We start from the raw sequence: 15,082 nt of genomic DNA on the forward strand, positions 1-15,082 counted from the left end.
CTGGTGCGGAGAGCTGCTGCAGGCACGTAGAGGACTCGCCGAAGCCTGCCGCGAAGCGGAAAAGAATTTTTGTGAATTCACGGGACTGGCGCGCACTGGCACTGAATTCGGACTTCGCATTCTCGCCTTTTTTTGTGTTTTTACGGGGGCCCAAAATTCTCGCACTCGGCGAGCTGCGTCTGGCGGGCCTCCGCAGCCCCGCGGCTGCTCGAGCCGATCACTCGGCGCACGGCGGCGGCGAGGGCGAGCATCGCGACAGAGGCGACGAGCACCGGGAGGCTAAGTGGGAGGCTGCCGGACGCGTGCGTCGGCGAGGGCTCGACGTGGGCGCGCGACGGCACCGTCCCGCCTCCGTGGCGCACGGCGAAGGAGGCCTGCAGCTCCGGGACGACATTCGACCACACATTCCCGTCCGGCCAGGTGATGGTGCGCGCGGGCGAGGGCGCCCACTTGCCGACCAGCTCCTTCGGCCCGCCCTTTGGAGAGAAGTCGAAGTGGATGCTCGTCATCTTTGGTCCGGTGCAGAAGCCCTCGAGGAACCAAAAGGTGCCGTCGTCGGAGCCAACCATCTTTAGGACGTGGGGCGGGTCCTCGGCGATAAACCGCATGCCCCGGAAGGTGCCCACCTTGAAGTGGTGCGGGTCGAAGAAAACGCCGGTGTGGTCGTCGGCGGCGTCCAAGAGAAACGCGCGCGTGGGAGCCGCGAGCAAGGCCCACATGTTGCCGTCTGGCCACGTGATGGTCTCGCCGGGCGACCACCTGCTCGCGCGGCGCGGGCACGAGGGTGAGTCTCCCGCCCGGCTTGGCCTGGGATGCGTCGCAGCGCAAGAGGCACCTGCCGGTGGCGTCCGATGGGCCGCCTTTGGGACTGAAGTCGATGGTGATGTTGCGCATGCCGAGACCGCTGCAGCGGCCCTTGAGGGCCCACCAGCTCGTCCCGTCATCGGTGCCGACGATGTTCAGCTCGTGCGGCGGTGACTCCGAGACGAAGCGGAGGCCAGCGAGCGACGAGTCTGAGCGGTAGTGGTGCGGATCCCGCCAGACGCCGGCGCCGTGACCGGTGGCGCGCGCGAGGATCGCCGCGAGGAGGAGGGCGCGGGCCGAGGCTGCTCTCACAGGGCGGGCTGCTCTGACCGCAAACATCACCCCGGACGCTGCCGGCCGCTGGGTCCAAAAAGAAAAACAAAAAGTGGGACGGATGGGAGGATCCGCTGGGTCCATATGTGGGTTGTTATTTCGCCTTGTTTTCTTGAGAGGATATGCTACCAAAAAAAGAATTGCCGCGCGCGGCCACGCTCCGCGCCACGCCGCGCGGCACTGCAGCGCGGCCCAAGATGCCGATTGGGTGCTTCATCAGCTTGCCAAGGTCCATCTTGACGTTGTCGGCGGAGATGCCGTGCGGACCCCACCCTTTCGCTGCCTCCTCATACAGGTGCGAGGAGTGCAGCAGCGCCTTGGACGGGATGCACCCCACATTGAGGCACGTGCCTCCCAGCCGTCCTCGCATCTGTATGCAGGCGACTTTCATGCCAAGTTGGCCCGCCTTGGTGGCGGTGGGGTAGCCGCCCGGGCCGCCGCCGATGACGACCATGTCGTAGGTCTCACCGGTGGCGAGGCCTCGGGACAGGCGCGGGCGCACGGCGCGGGCGAGGGAGCGGCCGAGCATGGCTGAATGTGGCGAAGGCCGAAGGACGGCGGCGATGCCTCGATGAAAGTGCGGTCTGCCGCGCGGGCGAAATCTGCCGGTAAGAGAGGCTGTTGAGCGCGGTCGCTGTGAGCTTCACCTCATGCCATTTCCGTGCGAGCCGCGCTCCGTGTCTTTTATGAGATCAAATGAACGTCTTTACACACTCATCGGGTGGAACCGCTCACTGGAGAGCGCCGCCCTCTCGCGGCTCTCGAGAGCGAGTTTTCGCCAGACAGCCACACGTCCATTATGGCGCGCGTTCTCGCCGGACGGACGTTCGCCGGCAGGCCGCGAGGGCATCTGCCGGCGCTCGTCTGCCAAAGTGGCGCCAGAGTGGAGAACTGGAGGCTGCATATTCAACATACTGGCCGAGGCGGGTCTACCGTCCGGCGGCGGCGGTCTACCGTTCGGCGGCTGAAAAAGGGGTAGACGCGTCTACCGCGGTCTACCAATTCTACCGGTAGACTGCAGTCGTAGGTTCATTGGTATCGCCGTGCCGTCTTGTCGACCGCATTCGGGACCGCATTGGCGATTCGGCCTGCCTCCGCCACCGGCGATCTCATTGTCGGCGTCACTTTATTCTCGCAGGCATAGTCCCTCCCCGCCTGCGTAGTGCGCGATCTGAAAGTTTCTTGGGACAGGCGCTGTTCAAAATATGCGCGCGTCTTCTGAGACACGCGCTGATCAAGGTATGCACAGCGCCTCTTTTGAGACAGCAGCGCCAATCGGAGATGCACCGCGAGCAATTCGGGATGCGCGGAGCAACTAATATATGGACTCGCGTATCTTAGGATGCTCGATCGAGCATACCGACACCTTGTGATTTTTGGGTCAAAATCGTCCCGATTTCACAATGTTCGTTCGTACGTGCATCCGCGGCGCCCAGCGCGGTGCCAGCGGCTCCCATACCTCTAAGAGGCCACCCACCTCCGTATAGACCCTTATATCCGCGGTTTACGCCCAATAGAGGCAGCTGCAAGAGGGCCCGGACGGGCACTGCGGCACACACTGCTCGCTGCTCGGCCATGCGGTAGCGTCGGTGATGCCGCCCCTGCGCGGGCGGGGGCGTCTCGCTCGGCAGCAACTGCGCCGCGCAGCGCAGGTTCGAGGGTCGCGGTGGGTGGGTGCACTGGAAGACGTAGCGGTCGAGAAAGCGCTCAGCGACCGCTACGTCTCGAGGATGGAGCCGTCGCGCGGACCCGACCGGCCGACCGGCAGTGGCAGCAGGCGCCGGAGGGCGCGGGAGGCAGCGGCGACACCTCGGGCCAGAAGCGCGAGCCCTAGGCTGGTGAGGGGGCCCGCTCATGCGTAAACGGCTCTGGGACTTAGCTAAATCGCGCATCGAAATCGGGACGATTTTGCCAGGGCACCGTCACAAGGTGGGACAGCGAGCGTCTAAGTAGGGCACCTACTAGACGCACTCTGATCCAGAGACGCATTCGGCAAACAAAGATGGGGGGGGTCGCCCCCCCAGACGTCCGGGCGCAAACTTCAGAGGGACTCTTACGAGTTAGAGAGAGATTTTTAAAGACCAACAAGAAATCACGACTCTCACGAGTTATGCCGCTCTCTGCGACGAAACCAATTCGTGCTATGAGTTTTCACAATCAGTTCCGGTATAGCCCCGAGCCCAAAAACCTGGGGCCAGTTTTGCTGCACATTGTGTCGTGAGTTCGGTGTAGACGCTACCCCTCAAGTTGCGCGATCACGCGGGCGACGATGACTGAGTACACGGAGCACACAACCACAAACACCACCGGGACGAGGGCGCCCCCGCCACCCACGAGAAGGGCCGCGCCAGACACCATGGCGACGGTTCCGGCGGCAAACGCTGCCTCGTGCTGCAGCTCGCCCCCCGCCCACACCGCCACACCTGCGAGGGCGGCGTCGCGCCGCTGGCGCTCTGGCACCCGCTCGTCGTCCTCGCCCGCGGCGGCCGCCATCGCCTCGGCGACCGCCGCGCGCCCGTACTCGCCGTCGGGCGCAAGCGCCGCCGAGATTGCGGCGCGGGTGAGTGCCCTCCTCGCTGCCTCCGCCCCGTCCACGAGCACGCTCGAGCCGCCGTCGTCGGGCGGCAGCATCGAGCCGTCGTCGTCGTGCGGCAGCATCGGGTTCATGGGAGGCGGCGGCATGTCCTCGTCGATGGGCTCGACAAACGCCATGGGGAGGGCGTGCTCCCCGCCTGCGTCGCCGCCTGCAGGCTCGGCTTCATCGATTACTAGACTACTCCCTCCTCATACCATCTCTCTCTTGGCCGCACGCCTGGATTGGCCTCCTGCCAAGCGGCCTCCTCTGCCTGCGCGAGGCGGACGAGCTCGACGGTCGACGGCAGGATGACCTGCATGATGAGCTTCGTGTCGTAGCCGGTGTTGGCGCCATGCGATGGCTGGTCGCCAATGTACCAGCCGGCGAGGCTCCTATACAACAAGACGTTGGTGGGCTGTCAGGAGCATACAAGCTCGGGATGTAGCCGGCGATCTCGTGTGATCTCGTGTGATCTCGTGTCATCTCTGCTCGTCGCGCCTCATCTCGACTCATCTCGTGTGATCTCGTGCCGATCTCGTGTGATCTAGACTATTCTCGTGTGATCTAGACTATTCTCGAGACTATTCTCAAGAGCACACGATGTAGCAGGCGATCTCGTGTCATCTCGTGTCATCTCGTGTGATCTCGTGTCATCTTCACTAACTCAAAACCCGATTGGGAGTGAGGCGACCAGGGCCATGCGGTCCGCGACCTCCTGATATGCCGAGGAGGGACTGGGTTGGTGAGGAATGGGGTAGGCGATGGTGTGTGAGGAGGGCGAGGGTGACGAGCGTGCGGGGCGGCGGCGCCTCCGTGATGAGCACGCGCGGCGGCTTCCGAAGGTTGCCGTCCTTGTCCTCCTCCGCCTTGGGCCGCAGGCATAGTCCCTCCCAGCCACCCGAGGAGATGTGGCGCTCCGCCTCCGGGGGCGAGGCGTCGGCCGGGCCGAGCCCCGCCCGCCATTGCGACCCGATGGGGCCCCTCCGCAAGCCGTCGGATGCCAAAATGCCCGTGGACCACTCGATCGATCTGAACTCACCCGACAGGTGGGCCTCCGCGCCTGGGAGGAAGAGGGGGGGGAGGGGGGGGGGAGCATCTGTGCTCAGCGCGCCAGGCCAATCTCGGACGGTATCCGGGCTCGAGGTGAAGACATCAACCCCGTTGAATATCTCGCCGCAGTAGTAGGCGGCTGTGTCCATCATCAAGGACTCTCGGACAGTGGGGTCGTGCGCGCCGGGGGTGCCCGCGAGTAGGGCTACTTCTTGGCCCCCAGTGACACTGACCTCGGCCTTGAGTTGGAGCTGGGTCCGTCCTGCGGGTTTGTCTTCCACCGAGAAGTACGGCGAGCACGACTTGTCCTCCTGCGGCCGGAGGGTCATGACCGCGATGGTGAGAGGGCAGGGCGTGTGTGTGTGTGCGCGCGCGCGGCGGTGTGTGTGTGCGCGCGCGCGGGTGTGTGAGGGGCGTCGCCTTGTAGATGAGCGGCCCATTCTCCTCGAGCGGCAGCGGGACGAGGGCGAAGTCGAAGCCGCTGCCGATCGGAACCTTGACCGGCGTGCACGCCGGCGTGCCAGGCGGCAGGCCGTTCGCGTAGAGTCCACCCAACCAGCGCTCTGACGAGTGACCCATCGGCCTGCCGCCCTGCTTCATCACTTCGCGCCACAGCAGCACGAGCGTTGCTGGCCCACGGGAAAGCGCGTGCTGGTGCTGCTGCGTTGTGCAGTGCGGGCTGCCATCGAGAGCCAAGGAGTAGACGTTGGTGTAGATGGTGCCGCTCTCGCCCGCCCGCGGCACGCCGTCCAGCAACCGGTCGTCATTCCAGTCAACGCGGCGGTCGTCGTCCGCCGACAGCCGGGCGCACCGCGCGCTGGTGGCGGCGCCCGCCGCAGCGCAGGAGATGCCGACGCACAGCCTCCGCGCCAGCTTCGCCGCCGCGTTCAACGGCGGCCGCAGCGGCAGCAGCGAATGAAGTCGCATCTCGGCGTGCGCTCGCTCCAGCGAGATTTTCTTTTTCCGCGGTCGACCCACACTGGTCAGTCGAGGCGCGAGATATGGGGAGACATGGGGGGATATGGAGCTCAACCTGTGGGGAGATGTGGGGAGATGAAAGCGCACACGTCCCGCCACAGCGTGGACCGTGCTTTAACTCAGTCCTCAGACGACGCGCGCTAAGGACGCACGAACTAAATGTCGCGCACTGCTTTCCACGTGGCATGCCTCGCGTGAAGGGCGTGACACACACTCACACGGGGTCCGCGAATTCTTTTCCGCCGAGATATGTCCGCCGACGAGGGGTTGCTCCAGCAGGCGATACGCGCGGCGGCGCGTGCGCAGCAGGAGCGGCTGCGCGCGTCGCCCGACGGGGAGGTGCCCGAGTACATTTGGAGGGAGTTGCACCGCCCTGCGACCGGCACGTGGACACCGTCCGTGTCGCGCGACAACCCGAGTCCCGCGGATCGGCAGGCCGTTGACCGCGCCTCCCGGAACCGGTTCCGGAGCCGGTCGCCACTCCGCCCGCGCCAGCACCCCCCAGGTGAGCTTCCACATGGGGCACACGGCCTCACGTTATCGCCTCAGAGCATCGGCGTCTCTTTAGGTCGGCTCCGCGCCTCTTCGGTTTGGGCTGGCGTCCTCGCCGAGGGGCCGGTCGACGAGGCCTCCCTCGTCAGCGAGATCCCAGACCTCAAGGTGCTCTTCAAGTTCTTGAAAGCGCGGAGGGACAAGGCAGGCCTGCCCCCCTCCCTACCGCAGGCCGAGCACCAGCTGGTCCGGCACGTCTTCCTCGACGTGCTCAACTCCACGCTCGTCTCGCTTGCGCAGAAGCAGGTCCTCCTGGCGGGCCTGGCGGGCCTCGACAACTTCGACGGGCGCCACTCCCGCTGCGCCAGCTGCGACCGCCTTAGCTGCCCCCCGCTCGTCGCCGCCATCCTCGAGGCGGTGATGGCCACGGCTGAGAAGGACAAGATCTTGGTCCTCCTCGCGCACCTCTTCGACGAGCGCGACGAGGACGGCATTCCCTTGGCACGCGCGCTGACGGTTCGGGCGATGGTGCACTGCGCGCGCCCGTGGCGCCCGCCTGCGCTGTCGGCGCCAGAGCTGCGGGCGGCCAGAGCGCTGATGCAATTGCGCGGAGAGGGGCTGGCGGAGGCGGTGCAGCGGGTGCGCCGCGCGCGCGTCCGTGTTGTGCGCGCGCTGGCGTTTGCGCTCGCCCTCGCAGCATATGCGCTCCCAGCGCTCGCGGCCCTTGTGCTGCAGCTGTAAGTGAGAAAAAAAGAGACGTGTGTGCATGGCGCCCCCGACTCTTACTGTCGTCGCGCTGTGGCATGTGCCGTCAAGTAGTACGTTGTACTCTGGATAGAGATGACAGAGCTGTGAGCCAGCAGAGTGGTGCCCGCCGCAGCGTGGCTCGGCACGCGCGCACGCCGGGGCGCCTCTGATGAGCGCGCATCTACTCCACGTCTTGGCGAGCGCGCTCTTCGTGCGTCTTGGAAAAGGCGTGCGAGGTGCGTGGTCCAGGGGCGAGGCCTGTCACGACCGGTCTGATATGTATGTATGTAGAAAGATGAACACAGTCAGGCTCGGACTGGACACCAACGCGGTATGGGTGGACGCGGGACAGATGATGACGACACGCACGAGCGACACACAGACACAAAACAGGCTCACAAGACACACAGCTCGTATCTCGAGCTCGCAACAACCCCTGAGCGCCGTGGACCCCGAACCCAAGCTGAGCCATGACATCAGGGCGCGCGCCTCCGCAGTCTCCGCAGGTGGGGGACTTCCTACAGACGTTGGTGGAGTGGAAGGTGCGCGGGAGGGAGCGGCAGTGCTGGGCCTCGTGCCGCGTGACAAAGGCGCCCAACCGTCGCGGCGCCTTCCGCGTCAAGGTGGATTGCCTCGCCCCACGATTGCCCGACCCGCCCTCGCCGCCGCCGCCCGCCCTTCCCTCGCCGCCTCCGCCCGCCGCGGCAGCCCTACCCCTTGCCCTCGCCGACGCCGCCCGCAGCCTCGCCCTCGCCGCTGCGCTTGCCCGCGACCTCGTAGGTCGCGGTAGAAGGTGGCTACCGAGGCGACGGCCGATTACTCCCTGCCCTGTCACAGGTGACGCAGTGGAAGGCGCACTACGACGACGACCTCCAGCTCTCCGCCAAGGGCGAGGACTGGCGGTGGCCGCAGGACGAGGAGGACGAGGAGCTCGAGGAGGTCAAGGAGGACGACGAGGACGAGGACGACGAGGACGACGAGGACGACGAGGACGACGAGGACGAGGACGACGAGGACGACGAGGACGACGAGGACGAATTCGCACCCGACGAGGACGACGAGGACGAAGTCTCGGACGACCCGCTGGCGGACTGCCTCCCCAAGCGCAGCCGCACACGCACACGCGCAAGCGGGCCGGGCGCCTCGCGCACGCCCGGGCAGGTCCCTCGCATCGACTGGGCCGCCGTCCGGCAGCTGGCCGCCGCGCAGGCGGCCGTCGTGCGGCCTCAGGGCCAGCTGTCCCGACCCGCTGGGACGGTGTGGGCGGCACCAGACCCGCTTGGCGGCATGCCGAAGGTGACACGGGAGGCGCCACCTCAGGCGCCACCTCAGGCGCCACCTCGGCGCCACCGCCGCTCGGAGATGGCGAGCAGCTCCGGCGCCGGCGCCTCTTCCGGCGTTTTGGACGAGCGCTCAAAAGAGGCGGTCGGCAAGGGCATCGCCGACGTGTTTGGCAACGGCGATGCGGGTGTCGACGAGTGCTCTTTCGAGGAGCTGCTCGCCAAGTGCCGCGAGCACAAGCGCAACCTCACCGTCGCCGCCTTCAGCGCAGCCCTCGAGTACTACGAGGAGGTGAACCGCGTTATGCACCGCGACGGTGTCGTCCACAGCATTTGAGTCTGCTCCTCTTACCGCGCAGCGAGAGGGACGTGCGTGAGCACACGCGAGAGCGAGAGGGGCTTGCCCAGCACTCACTTCCTACATACATATTTTGTTTTGCAATTCGCGCAGTTCAATGTTCTGTATCTTCAATCTTGAGTACGCCCCTTGGCGCTTGGGCGGCCTCCTCTTGGCTCTCTACTCCTCTCTCTGGCGAGGGCTCTTGGCTCGAGGTCTCTTGGGACTTGGCTCTCTTGGCCCCTAGGGGAACGACAGAGTCCTGGCTCAAGCGATGAAGCGTGGAGCACTTCCGTAGGTAGGTATCAGCAAGTGAGAAGTGTTGTTTGGGCGTCGTGGTGCTAGGTAGGAGTGCGTTGCTGGCCGCCCCTCGCCCCCCCCCCCCTGTTTGCACAGTGAATTCTCCTTTTTAACCCAGTTTCGTTGCTGCTTCGCCGAGATGTCCCGCGGCTTTCGAATACAATGTACTCGACGATTCTCGGGACGTACGTTCTCGGGCGGTTTCGGCGGTTTCTGGGGGCCGCCCCCTGTACAAAGCTGTCCGCGGCGCAATTGGAGCGAGAGCGACTCTGCGCCTGTGAAATGCTATCCGCGGTGGAGTTGGAGCGAGAGCACCTCCTCGCCCGCTTCCGTGCTGCGTGCCTCAATCACCCGGATTTGTTGGATGAGGTCCGCATGCCGGAGAGGCACCGCCTCCCGCGAAGCAGCAGCCCAATGGCGGTCTTCGGAGCCGATTTGCTCGCGGGTCGGCGGCCAGCTGCTCATAACAAAGTCCAGAAGGACGCTCTGCTGTCCGCCCACAAGATGGTCGCGCTCTTGCAGCTTGCGGATGCGCGGGCGCGCGAGCAGCAGCTCACGGCGGAGCGGCACGCCGCGCTGCAGGTTTTTGAGCGCAACGTGGCGAGTCGGTCGATTCAGCTGTCTCGTTCGGCAGCAGCACTGCTGGATGCCCTGATGAATGTCTTCGGAGTCGAGATCGTGGCGGCGCAGGGTGTGCAGCAGCTCCAGGGCCTCATCACCACGGCTGGACGGGACCACCCTTGCAGAGTCCACAACGGCACGCTGGCCATCGTGCAGGCGTGCGGCACCCTCGCCGCCGTGACAAGTCACCCTCTCCCAGCGCCGCCATCTCCCTCCGTCCCCCCTCTCGCAGCGCGCCCTCGTCGAGGGTCTGCTGGCACTGCGAGACAGCCGGTCCTTGCTTGCGGCCGTCGCAAAGCTGGTAAACAACACCACAATCCTGCCGGAGGGCGGCCCACCGGCGGCGGAGGCGGGGCGCATCGTCGAGCTCAACCTGGAGGAGGACGAGCCGCCCACAGGAGCGGTCGGGGCGCGGCGCCTCCCGGCTCCTCACTTCTGCCCAGCTATCCACCCCGCTCTCCAGGCGCCGAGAACGAGGCTGCGGCGGAGGAGACCAGGGGGTGCACTGGCACTGACATCTGCTACCTCCACCCCGACCCCGACGGTGCGCTCCTCGCCATCCCCACCCCTCACCCCCCCCGCAACGCGGCCGCATCTCTCCTCGAGTGGCACCTCTCGTCTCTGACAACCCCCCCTCCCCCCCCTGCCAAGCTCAGCCTCACAGTGCCGTATTCGCACGCGCACGCACACGCGCACACGCACACACGCGCGTGCACACACACACGCGCGCGCACACGCACACGCGCACACGCACACGCACACACACGCACACGCACGCACACACACGCACACACACGCACACAGCCACACACACACACACACATCACATCACACAACACACACACACACACACACACACACACACACACACGCACACACGCACACGCGCCCCCCCCCCCCTCCCCCCCACCCCACCCACACACACACACACACTCACGCACACTCACGCACACACACCAAACGCATGCACGCGCACACACGCACACACACTCATTGCGCCCGCCCCTCTGCCCCCCCCTCACCCCTCCACTCGCAGCGGCGGTACTCGCTGCGCCTTCTCAAGCCCGATCGCGGCTGCACCGACCTGCTTGCCGGCATGAAGCCTGGCACGCCCGGGGCCGTCGCGATGCGCCGGCTGCACCTCGTCAATTTCCGGGCGGAGTCGACGCGGGCGGGCACGGGCGAGAAGTTGTGCGCCTCTCGCTACAAGCCGCTGCACGCCGGCGCGCTCAGCGCGGCGTGCGCGACGATCGCCGCGCAGCTTGCGCCCGCGCTGGAGAAGCTGCGCAGGGCGCACGGCGAGAGCGCGCTGCGCATCCACACCGTGCGCCTCTGGCTGCTCAAATATGTGCCCGAGATCGGCATTCAGCGCGCGACGGTGACGGTGCGGCTGCTGCGCGAGCTCGACGTGCTGCTCGGCTCCGCCATCTACCTGGCGGACGCCGGCGTCTGGGCAACGCCCGACGAGGAGTACGGCCTCGACGCCAACCTCTCGGGCAAGGTTTACGCGAACCTCTTCCCGCATGAGAAGCCCATCGCCGTCGCGGAGCGGCTGCAGCGCGCTGTCGTCGCCGAGCTTGAGACGCGGCTGGCGGCGGAGAAGGCGGAGAGGAAGGCGCTGGCGGAGAATGAGGCGCCGGCGGCCTTTGACGTGCGCGTGCCCTTCAGCTCGCTCGAGCGGCTGCTGCGGCTGCGCACCGACTGGAGGATCCGCGGCCCGCTAACCTACGACGAGGCCGAGCACGTGGGCTGCGAGGGCCCCTTCCTCCAGTCGGTGAAGGATGGCCGCCGCGCGGCGCCGATCCACCATGCGGCCATGCGCTTCGCGCCGCCGTCGGTGCGCGACGCGCGCTTCACCGTAGCCGCCAAGGACCACGGCGTGCGGTACCGCGCCACGCTCGTGCTCGACCTCGGCGAGTGCGCGGTGGTGACCGAGGACCACGTGGAGCGTATGCGCCGCGCGCAGGCCGAGCTATTGAGGGAGCTCACGGCGCGGAAGCCATCGTGCTGAATCGTTCGACGCTCTGCCGCCCGGCGCTCTGCCGCAGCGTCACATGCCAGTCCAAATGCGTTGCATTACGCAGCCCGTCGAACGCCTGCCCACAAATAGTACAATACGTCAACATACGTACTCGCGCCTTGCGGTTAGCGGTATAGCGGGCGGGCGGATGCATATTACACGCGCATTCTCTGGCAGACAGGCAACGAGATGATAGTAGGGAGTAAAAGAAAGCAAAGAGGAGCCCTGCACAAGGGAGAGGTGGGTGGGTCACAGAAGACTGAATGGCTGGGTAGTAGGGCTAGAGGGTCGCTCTACACTTAGCCTCTGCAGCGAGCGAGCGCTCTCAACTTAGCCCCCGCACAGAGCCGGGCTCAGACTTAGACGCTGTATGTCGGGGGGCCTGAACTTAGACGACATAAGGCCAACTCCGGGTAAAACCCGGGTATACCTGCAAAAGTCCTGGTTTACCCGAAAAATACCTGGACGCGTCCCACATACCTCGAGAACCTCGAGAGAGTGTTTATAACATTCACAGTAGGGAGATAAGAAACAAGAACCTCGCATGCGACGACAGTGAGGGTGTGAGAGACAGACCCAGGGAAGGTCTTTCACTACCTTACAGCCCCTGTCTAAGCTCAGGCTCGACAGAGGTCGGTTTGAGCATTGCGCTTAGCGTGTGGACCACTTGCTCGATGTCTCGCGTCGGCGTGTAGTTCGGGTCGTACAGGTACTCATCAGTCTCAGCGGCATTGCCATGGTAGACCAAGACCACCTTGTACCGCAGTGCGGCGCAAGCAAGCAAAGTGGCATGCTGGCACGGCCACGTTGACATCACGGGACTGCTCCTCATGGCTCGCGCGGCGGGGAACATTGAGATTGGCGTCTCCACTCCGACCGTGGCCGACCTGAAGAAGCACCTCGCGCTGGCGACCGACCAGTGGCAGGCAAACTTCTGCGTCGTGCCGCTCGCCCACCCGCGCTACTGGCGCGACCACCGTCGGCCGCGCGCGGAGCAGTTCACGCGGTCCGACTTGGTGCTTGACTCGAACGCGTGGTGCCGGCTGGTGGTTGGCAAGCTGTCGCCGTGGATCCGGCTCGACTCGGCCGACGAGGCGCTGCGCAAGCAGTCCGAGGCCGCCTTCAAGCAGGAGGTTGCGTGGGCGGCACACCTGAACGTGCCCGCCGTCATGCTGCCGCCGGTCGGCTCGGACGCGGTCAACTACGCGCACTGCGTCAACCAGGCGCTCCTCTCTGCGCCGCACATCCAGTTCTGGGTGCGGGTGCCAATCACGCACCCGCCGCAAAGCACTGCCGAGGCGGCGGGCGGCGACGAGGACGGCAGCAGCGGCACCGGCGCGTGGGCGAGCTGGAACCGGCTGCGCTGCCTGTGCGAGCACGCGCCCAACCTGGGCGTGTCGCTCGAGCTGGGCGCCGACCTGCCCGACGACGAGGCCGAGCTAGAGCGCTGGCTCGGCGAGCCTTCCACCCTCGGCCTTCCCGGGAGCCCTCTGGGCATCTTCCGTGAAACCGCCTCGGAGCCCTCCGCGCAGGCGAGCCGCTCCGCGCGGTCGTCACGCCGGCGGTCGCATACCTGACGAACAAGCGCGGCTACCCGACCCTCTCGCGGAGGCACCAGGCCGCCCTCGCGCGCCTCCTGCAGCACAAGCCGCGCCTGCTCGTCTCTGGCCGCGCCGACGCGCACAGCGAGGGGCTCGGCGCGCACGTCCAGTACTTGCGCTACCTCGTCTCGCAGCGGCTCGCGCCGTCGCAGCAGGAGCGGCCGCAGCCGAGGGCGGCAGCGGGTGAGTCGCTCGTCGGCGAGTGAGGCTTGCCCGTGTGCGGCGAGTAGGAGCGGTACGAGGCGCCGTACTACGACTTTCTGCAGGCGCCGCTCCAGCCGCTGCAGGACAACCTCGAGTCGCAGACGTACGAGACGTTTGAGAAGGCGGGAGGGGGCAGAGGCAGACAGGGGGCTCTGCGGGGCGGCGTCCCTTCACCGGGGCGGACATGCGTGCACAGGACCCGGTCAAGTACGAGCGGTACGAGAGGGCCGTCTACCTCTACCTCTGCCAGCGGCACCAGCCTGGCGGAGAGCCCGCCGTCGTGATGGTACGCTACTTCGTTTAAGCCCGACCCCGAACCCCGAACCCCGACCCCGACCCCGACCCCGACCTCGGATCCGGACCCTGACCCCAGGTCGTCGGGGCGGGGAGAGGGCCCCTCGTCGCCGCGACGCTGCGCGCGTCCGCTGCGTCGGGCCGGCGGGTGCGTGCCTTCGCGGTGGAGAAGAACCCGAACGCGGTGGTGACGCTGCGAGGCCGGTGCGCGACCGAGGCGGGCTGGGACGCGGTGACGGTGGTGCCGGGCGACATGCGCGAGTGGGAGGCGCCGAGAGTAGCCGAGATCGAGATCAGCCGAGACCAGCCGCGATCCGCCGAGTACGCTCTCTCTGCCCCAAGCGGCCTCCTTCTTCTGTTCCCTGCCTCCCCTCCAGGCGCCCGTGCTGGCGGACCTGCTCGTGTCGGAGCTGCTCGGCTCGTGGGGAGACAACGAGCTCTCGCCAGAGTGCCTCGACGGCGCGCAAGCGCCACCTCAAGCCGGCCATGAGGCGCGTCCAGGACACGTCCACGACACGTCCTGTAGGCGCGCAGCGCTACCTCAAGCCGGGAGGCGCCTCCATCCCGACCGACTACACGTCGTACGTCGCGCCGCTCTCGTCCTCGCGGCTGTGGAACGAGGCGACGCCCTCCCAAGGGACCCGCGACGTGTGCGGGAGACACGTCGTCCGACACGTGTCCGCGAGACATGTCCCGCAGGTGAAGCACTTCAAGGACTTGGCGCACTTTGAGACGCAGTACGTCGTCAAGGTGCACCGCATGGGCGTGGCCCCCGCACCACTCGCCCTCGCCCCGACCCACGACCCACGACCCTCAGGTGCACAACGCGTACCCGATGTGTGCGCCCCAGCCGTGCTTCGTCTTTACGCACCCGTCGGACGCGCGCACCGTCGCCGAGATTGGCGCGACCGACAAGTCGCGGAAGAGTCGTCCTGGACCCTTCCCGGACCCTCCTCGGGACCTACTTGTAGGCGCGATCGACAACTCGCGCGTGGCGCAGCTCTCGTTCGACGTGCCGCTTGGCGGCGAGCTGCACGGCTTCATCGGCTACTTCCACTCGACGCTCTGGGACGACGGCTCCGAGGCGGTGCACATCTCGACCGAGCCGAGCACCGAGTCGGTCGGCATGTTCTCGTGGTTCCCGCTCTTCATCCCGCTCCGCACGCCGGTCCTCGTGCCGGAGGGAGGCCGCGTCGAGGCGGCCTTCTGGCGCAACGCCTCGCGCCACCGCGTGTGGTATGAGTGGGCGCTCACCGAGCCGCAGCCGTCGCCCATCCACAACCCGAACGGCCGCTCGTACCACATCGGCCTGTGAGCCGCCGCGGAGAGGACGACTGAGCCGGAGCGTGGAGCTGGAGGAGACGTCCGGTGTGGCCGTGAGTGAGATTCACAGGACACAGCCCAAGAATATAAGCTCTCTACGTACAATGAGAGCAAGAGATCCAT

At 66.4% G+C, this 15,082-nt stretch overlaps 3 protein-coding genes across 3 annotated transcripts; 1 reads left to right on the top strand and 2 right to left on the bottom strand.

Moving 5' to 3' along the window:
* Positions 1-123: 123 nt before the first annotated feature.
* On the bottom strand, positions 124-2,250 carry EMIHUDRAFT_452415 (putative dihydrolipoamide dehydrogenase 1; the record flags this gene model as incomplete). Its single annotated transcript, XM_005764027.1, has 6 exons — positions 124-759; positions 836-1,164; positions 1,319-1,617; positions 1,873-2,001; positions 2,071-2,101; positions 2,197-2,250. The coding sequence occupies 6 exons, from the start codon at positions 2,248-2,250 to the stop codon at positions 141-143; spliced, it is 1,461 nt and encodes a 486-aa protein (XP_005764084.1). The 3' UTR covers positions 124-140.
* A 1,028-nt stretch (positions 2,251-3,278) lies between these two features.
* EMIHUDRAFT_437590 (hypothetical protein) lies at positions 3,279-5,696 on the bottom strand. The gene is made up of 6 exons (XM_005764028.1): positions 5,183-5,696; positions 4,824-5,073; positions 4,522-4,772; positions 4,384-4,427; positions 3,950-4,104; positions 3,279-3,881 (listed from the first exon to the last, which is right to left on the bottom strand). Exons 1-6 carry the CDS (start codon positions 5,687-5,689, stop codon positions 3,373-3,375), a joined length of 1,716 nt encoding a protein of 571 aa, XP_005764085.1. The 5' UTR covers positions 5,690-5,696; the 3' UTR covers positions 3,279-3,372.
* Positions 5,697-12,367: 6,671 nt separating this feature from the next.
* On the top strand, positions 12,368-14,951 carry EMIHUDRAFT_67341 (hypothetical protein; the record flags this gene model as incomplete). Its single annotated transcript, XM_005764029.1, has 9 exons — positions 12,368-13,040; positions 13,070-13,332; positions 13,372-13,506; positions 13,539-13,628; positions 13,716-13,913; positions 14,014-14,131; positions 14,163-14,284; positions 14,351-14,453; positions 14,608-14,951. The coding sequence occupies 9 exons, from the start codon at positions 12,368-12,370 to the stop codon at positions 14,949-14,951; spliced, it is 2,046 nt and encodes a 681-aa protein (XP_005764086.1).
* Between the last annotated feature and the right edge of the window lie 131 nt (positions 14,952-15,082).

The sequence above is a fragment of the Emiliania huxleyi genome (genome assembly GCF_000372725.1).
Source record: "Emiliania huxleyi CCMP1516 unplaced genomic scaffold EMIHUscaffold_61, whole genome shotgun sequence".
Lineage (NCBI taxonomy): Eukaryota > Haptophyta > Isochrysidales > Noelaerhabdaceae > Emiliania > Emiliania huxleyi.

Excerpts from the sequence above, each read along its gene's own strand:
- EMIHUDRAFT_437590 (XM_005764028.1), bottom strand. The coding sequence starts at position 5,689 with ATGCGACTTCATTCGCTGCTGCCGCTGCGGCCGCCGTTGAACGCGGCG. Across the intron at positions 4,428-4,521 it reads CGCGCGTGCTCATCACGGAG|GAGGTCGCGGACCGCATGGC; the intron begins GCGCCGCCGCCC and ends TCGGCATATCAG. Across the intron at positions 3,882-3,949 it reads TTGGCAGGAGGCCAATCCAG|GCGGCGACGCAGGCGGGGAG; the intron begins GCGTGCGGCCAA and ends CCGAGCCTGCAG.